The 10,530-nt window shown below is 36.6% G+C and overlaps 1 protein-coding gene across 9 annotated transcripts; it reads left to right on the plus strand.

Moving 5' to 3' along the window:
• The first annotated feature begins 4,419 nt into the window (after positions 1–4,419).
• On the plus strand, positions 4,420–9,921 carry PPDPFL (pancreatic progenitor cell differentiation and proliferation factor like). 9 transcript variants are annotated; one of them, XM_025477698.3, is made up of 5 exons: positions 4,439–4,947; positions 5,358–5,461; positions 7,140–7,211; positions 7,313–7,412; positions 8,880–9,921. In XM_025477698.3, the coding sequence occupies exons 2-5, from the start codon at positions 5,407–5,409 to the stop codon at positions 8,890–8,892; spliced, it is 240 nt and encodes a 79-aa protein (XP_025333483.1). In that variant the 5' UTR covers positions 4,439–4,947; positions 5,358–5,406; the 3' UTR covers positions 8,893–9,921. The 9 variants fall into 9 exon arrangements, 2 of the variants coding, with proteins under 2 accessions (XP_025333482.1, XP_025333483.1); XM_025477697.3 differs by having other exon boundaries at positions 4,437–4,947; positions 7,313–9,921; XR_007407134.1 differs by adding an exon at positions 5,772–5,885 and having other exon boundaries at positions 4,425–5,461; positions 7,140–9,921.
• Positions 9,922–10,530: the final 609 nt, after the last annotated feature.

The following is a 10,530-nucleotide window of genomic DNA, read 5'->3' on the forward strand; positions in this document are numbered from 1 at the left end:
AAATTGATTCCCAGGAATCAGAAACATCATTCATGACATCCTTATTAGAGTGAAAGCTATAGAACTCAGGTCATGAATGTAGCCCTGACCCAGGTCTGGATCACATTCCTCTGTTCACTGGACCTAATGGCCATTTCCTTGGTTGACAGAAACACCATATTGGTCATTATCCTGTGGTATAGGATTGACTAGTAGGAAAAGCCAGTGGAAGCCTCCAAAACTGGCTCCCCACACACCATGCCTAAGAGAGCAAAATTTTAAAACAGTATCTTGGGAGGAATGGTTGATATTAATTCTACTTCTAAAGCTATGAAGAATGTATAAGTGATGGTCACCATCATATACCTATTTAGTCTAGTTGCCTGATCTCTATAGAAACCAGCTAGATTCTGTAGGTAATGATGGACTTCCAAAAATTCCCCTGGTTGGGATAAGTCTGGAGAAACCAGGCATAAGCTTCTAGGTGTTCCTTCTCATAGTTTCACTTGGTACATACTAAATCCAGGGTTTTTATTGAGAGCCAGTCACATATAGTCCCTGCATGACTTTCTTCAGTTACTGAAACCCCAGACCCTCATAAATCACATTATTAGAATAAATCCTCCAAACAACTGGTGCAGTTTGGCTCAAGGCCAAAGAAATGCAAAAACACTCTTATGAGACAGAACGTTCCAGGAGCTCAGTTCTCAGGAGCCAGCCAAGAAGGGCCAGTCATAAAAATAGGTCTTTGTGGGGAATGTGCCATCCCCACACAAACTTCCTCAGCTTAAGAAGTGCATAATGAAGAGTGGCTCATTAAACTCAAAGATGAAGATCTGGATCAGTCTTCCAGGCAGATCACTTGGACTAGCAGAGGCACAAGCCAAGAGTAAGGGAAACACAGGATGCACAGTAAAGGATGGGAGCATAGCTCCCTGATGTGACATAAGTCTAGTTTCCCTGGTGGGAATTACAATTCATTCCACTCACCTTTCTCTTGTAAGTTTTCACAGTAAAAGAAGCCCCAAACAGGATGAACTTAAACTGGAAAGCACTTGATTCAAGCAATGTTAGGGGTGGCCTCTGGGGATCCGGCTGTGCTGCCTAGATTCCCTTTAGGAGAAAGGTGCTCATCCCCAACAATCATGACTTCTTGCTGGCTGGCAGGTTGCAGATGTTCTCCAAGGATCTCTGTCAGCTGAATGTACTCACCCTTACACTGGCATGCCCATTCAAAGACTCACTTGATATATAGGGGCAAAGACCCGGTGCCTTACCTCAGTTAGGAGCAATGTAGATGCACTACCCTATTTTCTTCATGAAATCAGCCTGCAAGGTCACAGGTCACCTCTTCTCACTACTCCCCTTCCATTCTTTCGTTTTTTGGGGAGGAGAGGTCTCCAGAAAACTGTGTGCAGATGTATCTGTTTTCCTAAGAACAGAGACTAAAACACCTCAGTCAGATCAAAAGGTACTCCAAGCATTCAGATTAGGATCTTTTTGCATATCAAAATAAGCAGACTCATATTTAGATTTGGAATTTGTGGGAAATGAAAGTAATTAGATTAAGGCAAAGAAAAGCGATGCTTAGGATTTTGATCTGATATCTAAAAGCAATCTAAAATTAAAAAAAATAATAATCCCATGATTTTTTTTCCATCTTACAGATGCTGTGGGAGACATGAAAGAGAAAGTGTGTTTATGTCTCCAAACTGTTTCACTCGGCTCCAAGAAGTTGTTATACTGATCATTGCTGACAGCCAACTACCTAACTCAGCAGGCATAGGATTCACAAGACGGAAACACTGACTTAGATAATTATGAATATTTATCTATGTCTCAAATCATAAAAATAAGAGAAAATTGAAATGAAATCCTTTTGGCTCTAGCATATTTATTACTTCCAGTGTATTTGCTCACCTAAGTATCTCCATTTAGGAAGACAAAGCAATTGTCCTGAATCTCCTCATAAGTTCTCCATATTGTGCCATGCCAGGCCTGATGAATGTAGGGTGCTGAGCCTTGGGGAGTTCTGTCAGTTATTATGTTCATTTAGATGCCTTGTCACAAAAAAGAAAATGCTGACAGCAGTTTGGAAGCTAGCAACTAAGAATCCTGAAGACATTGCCCACTGAGAAATGGTCTTTGCACCAAGAAAGACAGCCATCTTCTCCTGTCTCTGAGTTAGCACTGTGGAAGGAACTGGTTCCTGCCCTCACAGATTTGGCTACCACTCACCTGCCCAGTGGCTTTGCAGATGGTAGGAACCTCAAGAATCAAGATCAGTGTTTATTAATAAGTGATCAGTGTTTTTGCACTGTGACTAATGTTTGGAGCCTGATTAGGGAGAATGTGGCCCAAAGGTGAGGAGGATAAAGACTGGGACTTTTTTTTTTTTTATGTTTGACTATTTGTATGACTGGCAACTGACTCATTATTCCACCTGGCAGTTACCCAGACATAAAGAAGTCACTGAACTTAATTCTCCTTTGCTTCAAAGGATCAGGGAAAAGGGTAGAGAGACTTGTAGGTCAGGTAAACATGTAATAAGAGCAGGTGGTGGGGTGAGATTGCCATAGTGGAAGAAAGTGCCTAAAACTGTTCAATACCAGTTGCATGTTAGGAATAGGGACAATGGCAGTCCATTGGATACCTGGAAGTCCAGCATCTGAGGACACATCTTATTTTGGGGGATCTGGCACTCTGTACCACTCACTACAGAAGTTAGAGTGCTTTTAATGGTCAGGATGTAGTATAAGTTGAATAATAGTAACAGGATACAATGACTAAAAAGAGAATTTTATTTCATTCTGATGTAAGAACAGTCGCACCAGGCTTTGCGTTATGACCTTTACCTCTGTGCAAGAAGTCCAGGGCAAGCGAATTGATCTTTAAAGAGATGACCCTGAGGATGAACCACTCAATTCTCACATTTCACTGGCCCACACTGATTCCTAGCCGCAAGAGAGGTTGAGAAATGTAGTTCCCAGTTGGGTGGACTATGCCCAATAAATATTAAAAAGGAAAGAAAGAATAGTTCCTGAAGTATGGTTAGCAGTTTTTGATGCAAGGATATGTTGTCTCTATGGAGCCTGATGTGAGCACATGACCTGGACTTAACCAACAAGGTCAGTTCCACTGGGCACTTTGGATCGGAGAGTTGGTCATAGCTGACAGAAGGCCTCTCCTATTCTGCCTAGGTGTGACCTGAGCAGATGCTTCCCTGCTCGTTTAATTAGTTCCTGCCACATTCTAAGCCTGATGCCTTCTGCATGGCTTCCCAGAGTCCAATAGCTGTCAGGACAGTGCGTACATATTGCATGGTTATGGATTGAGAAATAGGATTTGTTGGGAAAGTTTGTGAGCAAAGGGTCAATGAGAGAAAACATTCCTGGCCCAGACTCTCACTATTCCTGTAAGAGGCAAACAGGGTGAGGGTTTTTATGGTGAACATGTATTTCGTTCTAGCAGCTCTCCCTTCTCAGGGAATGGGAACAACTTCCTCAGTGCAGAACTAAACCAACTGCTTGTTGGAAGGCAGACTGGATTTGGGTTCCCACTTTTTAGAGGAATTGTCTAGGAAAGTCAGCAGCTATTGGGATGTATGCCTTGGCAATGTTAGCCCTTGTGCCCTGGAAAGCTCAGTTTGGTCACAAACTGAGTTTCAAATACACAGAAAGCTATTTTCAAAAACTATCTCAAAGAATGAATAAAAATGAAACATTCTCTCTTGACAATACAATGGGCTTAGAAATAAACTAAAAAATATTTTTTAAATGTATATATTTGGAAAAAGAAAAGCACTTTTAAATCAAACATTCAAAAAATGTCATAATTGGAGTTAACAAAAATATTTTGAAATAAATGACAATAAGAATAACCCTAAAGTGAGTAAAAGGAAGAAGAATAAAAGCAAGACAGAAAATAATGAAATATAAAATCAAGAAACAGAAGAGTAGTTCTTTGACAGATCTAGTGTAATAGGGAAACCCCTAGCAAAACTAATCAAGACAAAAAGAAAAAGTGTAAGTAAACAGTACTTGCAACTTACAGGAGCCATAATCAGGTAGACTAGATGGTCAGAAAGAACCATGATGGCATACTAAAATCAATGTTTTGAACATAGATGACATGAATAATTTTGTGTTTTAAGCTGGTAAAACCAATAGCTACTAAATAAATTGAAACAATAAATTGAGAATCCTCCCACCCCCTCAATAAGGTGAGCCACAATTTGATTCATGACAAACTGCAGGAAATGGCAAACAGCTCACAGAAGGGATGTTACTAAAATGAGAATATAAATCGAGCTTTTGACTCAATAAGTAATATCGATACAATGTCATACAGTCACTAATTTCCCCTCATTACCCATGATTGCCATCTGTCTTTTATCATTCTCCCTGGAAATTCTGATTCACCGTCCATAAATTCCTGCAGCGCATGTCCTTTCCCACAGGACTTCCTAATTCACTGAGCTCCTCCTTGTGAGCTCTTCCTGTGGCTCTGCTTTGTATCACTGTGTCTGGGGCATGAGCAGTTCTGTGAGCTGGCCTGCAGTGACCCCTTCTCCCAAGGAGCCTAGCACGGTGCGTCCCCAGAGCGGGAGAACATAGAGAAGGCTGAGGGGGGATGCGTGGGTGTCACCCTCTACTCTGCACAAACCAGAGTCCAAGCTCTGACCTGACAGTCTGTCCCTGCTGCCGCAGCCCTGCTTGGCGTCTGGCCCAGGGAAGGGCAGACAGGCAGAGGCCTTCACCTCCCTCGGTGCTGTGCCCAAAGCTCAGGTTTCAGCCTTCTAAATATAAGGTGTGCTCAGGGGTCCCAAAGCAAGCCCACATTCACTGCAGAGTGCTCCTGGCCTGCCTGCTGTCCCTGCTGGGTCACGTCCACCCTTCAAGTGTGTGCTTTCTCAGGAAACCTTAGAACATGTTTATTTTAAAAGAACAGATTGGAGAAAACAAAAAGGTGAGTGACTATATCATGGCTGTGTTAACACTATTTTGACTGAACTTTAGATTTGTTTCAGATGGAACAAGTTGTGGGCATTGTCTGTACTTGGATAGTTTTATATACACACACACACACACACACACATATACATACATATGTATATACACACACATATCCGTATATATTTGTACATATACATATAAGTATACATATATATGTTTTTTCTTGCTTTTCCAAACAAAAACCACATTAATTGCATTTTTTTTATTTATTGTAGAATATATGATCACAATTTTGTGTAAGCTTTTCATTTTTTTTTATCAGATATTTAATACATGGTAGACTATGTTGCTTTGCCAAAAAAAAAAGGTATGGAAAAAAGAAAAGGACACTCCATGTGATTAACAGCATCTGTTTTGTGTCAGTGTTTCTAGATTGCTGTTCATAGTCGGGCGCTTGTTCACAGGGAAATCCATGGCATCAGTACCTTCCATTGGTTGCCTGCTAGCCAAAAATCAGTATTATCGAAGTAAGTTATAACATCACTGGAGGATATTCCTAGAGAATGTGATTTGAGGTGATGTTGGTGGGATATTATTGACATACCTATCATGTCCTGGTCAGAGCTTAAGGGAGGAAAGTTGACAGTTGTAACAGTGAAGAAAATAGGACTAGAGATCATTCAGACCTCTCTGAATCAATATTGTCAGGGCTCATCTCTTTGTTTTAAGTATGCCATATTATATCATATTAATGAAACCATCAACACTTGTAAATAAGTGAAAATAATCTTATATTTCATAATTATGTTTTAATTTCATGTATCTTGCATTTAATAGGATATATTAAAAGCTGACAATTTTACATGAAGAAAAGACTGTTTCTTAGAAAAGAAAGGATGATATGACTGCTTCAAGGATTATTTCATTTCCATTTTCTGCTATGGATAATAGGTCAGCTTCTATTTGGCCGGTTTTATTTTTATTTATTTATCCACTTCTGAGTATTCATAGCTGAATAGAAAATTACTGATTCTTAAGGAAAATTTGGAAATTTCATAGAATGAAACAATCATTTCAGAAACAAATTATCGTTTATTGAAAATATGCCCACATATAGAAAATTCTAATTTCAGGGATTGTTTGTAGGTAAAAGTTGGACGTGTCTATTAACTTATTATTTTTATAAAATTGTTAAACTATTTGCATTTACTTAGTGTTATATCCATAGAAGTTATTTTTATATTTAGATCATTTAAAAGACTTATAGGTTTAAAATATACGTATGATAAAACAAATAAAATTTTTATTATTTAAATTCCTTTCCTTCTAAACTTGTAGCTTTTGTAGAACATTTAAATATATGCACATGTAATATTTCTAATGTAGTACAATAAAATTTATTCTTGATTTTGTACTTACTAAGATTTTGAATTTGGTGACATTTATATTTTAAGTTCTACATCTATCTATGGAGAGAGAGAGAAAGAATCATCCACCATGAAAAGAAATATATCTTTTTAATAGAAAATGTAAGAGTGTGCTAGGTGACCATTGCTCTTCCAAGTATCTCTCTCCCAGGCATGGTCTAGTGGTCAGTAAGGCCTGCAGAAATCAGCAAGAACTTTCCTGCCATAAAACATGAAGAAATCCTCGGAAATTAGGAAGAGAAAAATAAAAGGGGATAACTACCTCAACTACCTCTTAGAGAAAACAAAGGACTCTGAGATAATGCAGCAAAAACAGAAGACAGCCAATGAGAAGAAGTCTATGCAGACAAGAGAAAAAAGATGACTATTTGGAATACCTGGGTGCTACTGCCAACTAGGTGTATCATAAGCAGCGTCTGCCTTCGGCTCAGGGTGTGATCCCAGGTCTGGGGACTGAGTCCCGCATTGGGCTCCCTGTGGGGAGCCTGCTTCTCCCTCTATGTCTCTGCCTCTCTCTCTGTGTCTTTCATGAATAAATAAATAACATCTTTTAAAAAAACTATCTTAAACTTAAAAAAAGTAACATGGAATATGCCTTTTTCCAGAAGACTTTTTAATTGACAGTTTAATCCATTTTTTGATTCATGAAGTCATGATCCAGGAGTAAATAATTTCAAACCATGCTACTTTGCCACTTGGAAGTTTATGCATAAATAATATGTCTGTGTTTGTTTGCCAATTATTTATTTGTTTATTGATTATCATTTGTTTCCTTCAGAGACCAGTATATCTTCAGTTAGCTCTTTAACAGATTCTGTTAATGTCATACCTGATGACAAATCCCAACAAGGTATTTGGTTTATTTCTTATCAGCATCACTCTTAATATTTTCTTTGTTTCTAGTCTTCCAAATGTGTTTGAGAAGAGAGTAATATGACTTTTATTTGATAGGGTTACTAAATGTGGCAGAATCTAGCTGGTGGTTTAAATCCTTTTTCCATTCTGAACCTGTGCCTTCAGATGTAAGAAGAAAAGATCTGTCTGCTAGTGGGTATGTTTTAGTTTTTCTCTGATAAAGATATTTAAAAAAAAAAGATATTTCCTTACCAGAATGAAACAATATAGGTAGCAATTACTATGTTAACCATTAGGGATAAAAAATAGTTATTTCTTGATGGTGATGAAGGCTTTAATATAAAGCATACTTAAGGGATTGAGATGGAGAAGATATTTGCTCACCTGTTTTGTTAACCATCAGTCAATTTGTGAACACTTTTTCTAATTCTGCCACTGAAGAGAAACTGAAAAGTCACATGACAATTTTTGTCATTGTTTAGTGATAAAACAGACTGAGAGTCAGAGGCAAGGTTCTAAATTTGTTTTTATGGTACTTTCAGGAAACAAAAATATCTACTCTAATAAAAGGAAACATGAAATAGTTGGCTCCAGAACAGGGAAGGAAAAGAAAAAAAAAAGAACTTGGACAATCTTATGGTGTGAAAGAGAAAGAAAGAAAGAAATGCTCAAAAAGTGAGGAGATATGTCAAAATGACATACGACCCAGTTGGCCAAATCTGGGACAATTTCAGCAACAAAATAATGATAGTAACAGATAATTGCCCATTGGAGCAAATAAAATCTGTTAATCATTATTGATATAAATAAGTAAATGAACAAACAAATGAGAGAGAAGGGAAAGCTCTTTATTGTAGTACTCTAATTAATAAATGTAGAAGGAATTAATAAATGTAGATGGAAAAAGAGAATTACTACTTGACATATATTACAGTAATGATTGTTTCAGGCAAGGATTATCATTGGGTGCTAAAATAAATGGGGACAAGTATGAGAAATGAGTTCTTCTCAGAGTGTCTCCCCCCAAATACTTATTCATTACAAGGGAAAATAGTGATTTTCCAATGGACAAAACTATCAGATACCACCTTAACAAAAACAAACAGAAAACAATTATTTAGTCCCTGTCCTGGACAACTTATTTCAGTTCCACTGCTGACTTTGACTGGCTTCTATATGGTGCCAATTACTACACAGAAGATTGAACTGGTGGGTTTGCATACAAGTGTTTCTACATATTTTGAATCCTAACACACTGAATAGTACAGTTGTTATTCTAATGGTTTCTAAAATACTTATTTTAGTTTTTTAGACACTACTAATGACCAAATGTAATACAAAGAGTAAATAATAATGGATTTCATAGATCTTAATAAAACATAAGGGCTTTTATGAATTTTTTACATATAATAAATTTGAAATAGAATTAATAAATATTGATATTTTCAAAAATCAAAGAGAAAAGATCAAAGTGGAGTTAATTGTTGAAAACATGTATCCTATATGCTATCAAGTATATTAATTTGAATTATCTAGGTAACTGTTTCACTCATTTTTCCACTTTACTCTGACTATAAAGACAACTTACCTTATAGCTAAGTATTTCTCCGCTATCTGTGTATGGAAATTCAATGAATATTGTTGTAATGACTATTTTATACAGTGTTAATAGCTGACTCTGATAATCAAGAGGATTCCACCTGCCGAGGTGCTATATTTGTGAACCACACCTTTCAGTACTAAGCTATTCCAGATGACTTTTCTTCATTATAAGAAGACAGAAACCTGCTGGAGATCCTATTTATGAGATAGTATCTCTGCAGCCACCCATACAGCAAAAGATTAGGCATTTTCCTCATTATACAGACTATTGCTGTGAGTGGTATCAGCAACGTGGAGAATATTGGAAAAGTATGCCTTTGAAAACATGTACCTTTTTAAAGTAATAAGTCTTCAAATGTAATGATTTGTATGAAGTAGCTTTTTCCCTATCCACATTATTTTTCAAAAACTTTTCAAAAGTCTTTATATTTTCAAAAAAATTTAGACTCTCTAAATGTCTGTTGAATAATTTATTATGCCTTAGAAAGGAAAAATTGATGCCTAACAATGGTTTAAAGGGAATTGAATTCAGAAATGTAGACAACAGTGGCAAAAATTGTATTTTTAATCATGAACATTGGAAATATAAAACACCCCCATAAACATATTGCTTGTTAAAAATATATTGCTGTACGTGCAATTAATTTGTTATTGTGTACACTTTACAATGCATGATTTTAAATAATATTTAACAATGTGGAATGATCTATATATGGTGTGATTTTAGTTGTGTTATATATATATGTTTATAATAATAGATTGAGAAGAAATATTTCAAAATGGCAACAGTAACTATTTCTGGAGATGGAATTATAGGTGATTTTAATTTTCTTCTTTATATTTTTTCTGTATCTTTTCAAATTTTCTAATATGATGTTTTTGTGTATAATTAGAGAATAATAAACATTATGACAAAAAGAGCAGCCCCGGTGGCTCAGCGGTTTAGAGCTGCCTTCAGCCCAAGGCCTGATCTTGGAGACGCGGGATCGATTCCCACATCGGGCTCCCTACCTGGAGCCTGCTTCTCTCTCTGCCTGTGTCTCTACCTCTCTCTGTGTGTGTCTCTCATGAATAAATAAATAAAATCTTTTTTAAAAAAAGAAGCACTGGACACATTTTGTGAATGTGAATATTTCCTACCTTGGCTAGAATATTCCCTACTTTCCTCAATACGGGGTAGATAATATTAAATGACTTTCAGTTAAAACTTTTCTGTATACTACTAGCAAATATTTTTCAATGTAAGATGTGAGGCATTAGAAATTAGGGATGGTGAATTCTCGCAGATCAATGTCACTAGTCTTATGTGACTATTGTTGCATTAAACATCCAGGATAGCACACACAGTTGTTAGTAAGACTGTATTCTAACCCAACTGCATAACCATAAGAAAATATTAGGAATGACCATTTGCAATGATGAGCACAACTGACTATTTACTACTGTTTCCAAATGAGACATACATATTTGTGTTTCTCTAACACTTGGCTGTCAATGAAGGGACTCATATATCATGTTGGCCCACTCAATAGCACATCATTATTTCATGTTACTACTTTTCTGGTGGTTGCTTGCATTTATATTTTTTTATAATTTATAGAGGCTGATTAAATTTTTGGACTATCATTTGGCTTCAGTATAAAGATTAAATTAGTGATAGAACACTCATTTTTTTTTCTAAAGTAAGAAAAAAATGACAAAACAAATATGGT

The sequence above is a fragment of the Canis lupus genome, chromosome 29 (assembly GCF_003254725.2).
Source record: "Canis lupus dingo isolate Sandy chromosome 29, ASM325472v2, whole genome shotgun sequence".
NCBI classification, from domain to species: Eukaryota; Metazoa; Chordata; class Mammalia; order Carnivora; family Canidae; genus Canis; species Canis lupus.

What these genes read in the sequence shown, in the direction of transcription:
- PPDPFL (XM_025477697.3), top strand. Translation starts at nt 5,407, where the DNA reads ATGGCATCAGTACCTTCCATTGGTTGCCTGCTAGCCAAAAATCAGTAT. An exon ending in CAAAAATCAGTATTATCGAA is followed by an intron (nt 5,462 to 7,139) that starts GTAAGTTATAAC and finishes TGTTTCCTTCAG; the next exon opens with AGACCAGTATATCTTCAGTT. An exon ending in TGATGACAAATCCCAACAAG is followed by an intron (nt 7,212 to 7,312) that starts GTATTTGGTTTA and finishes TTTATTTGATAG; the next exon opens with GGTTACTAAATGTGGCAGAA.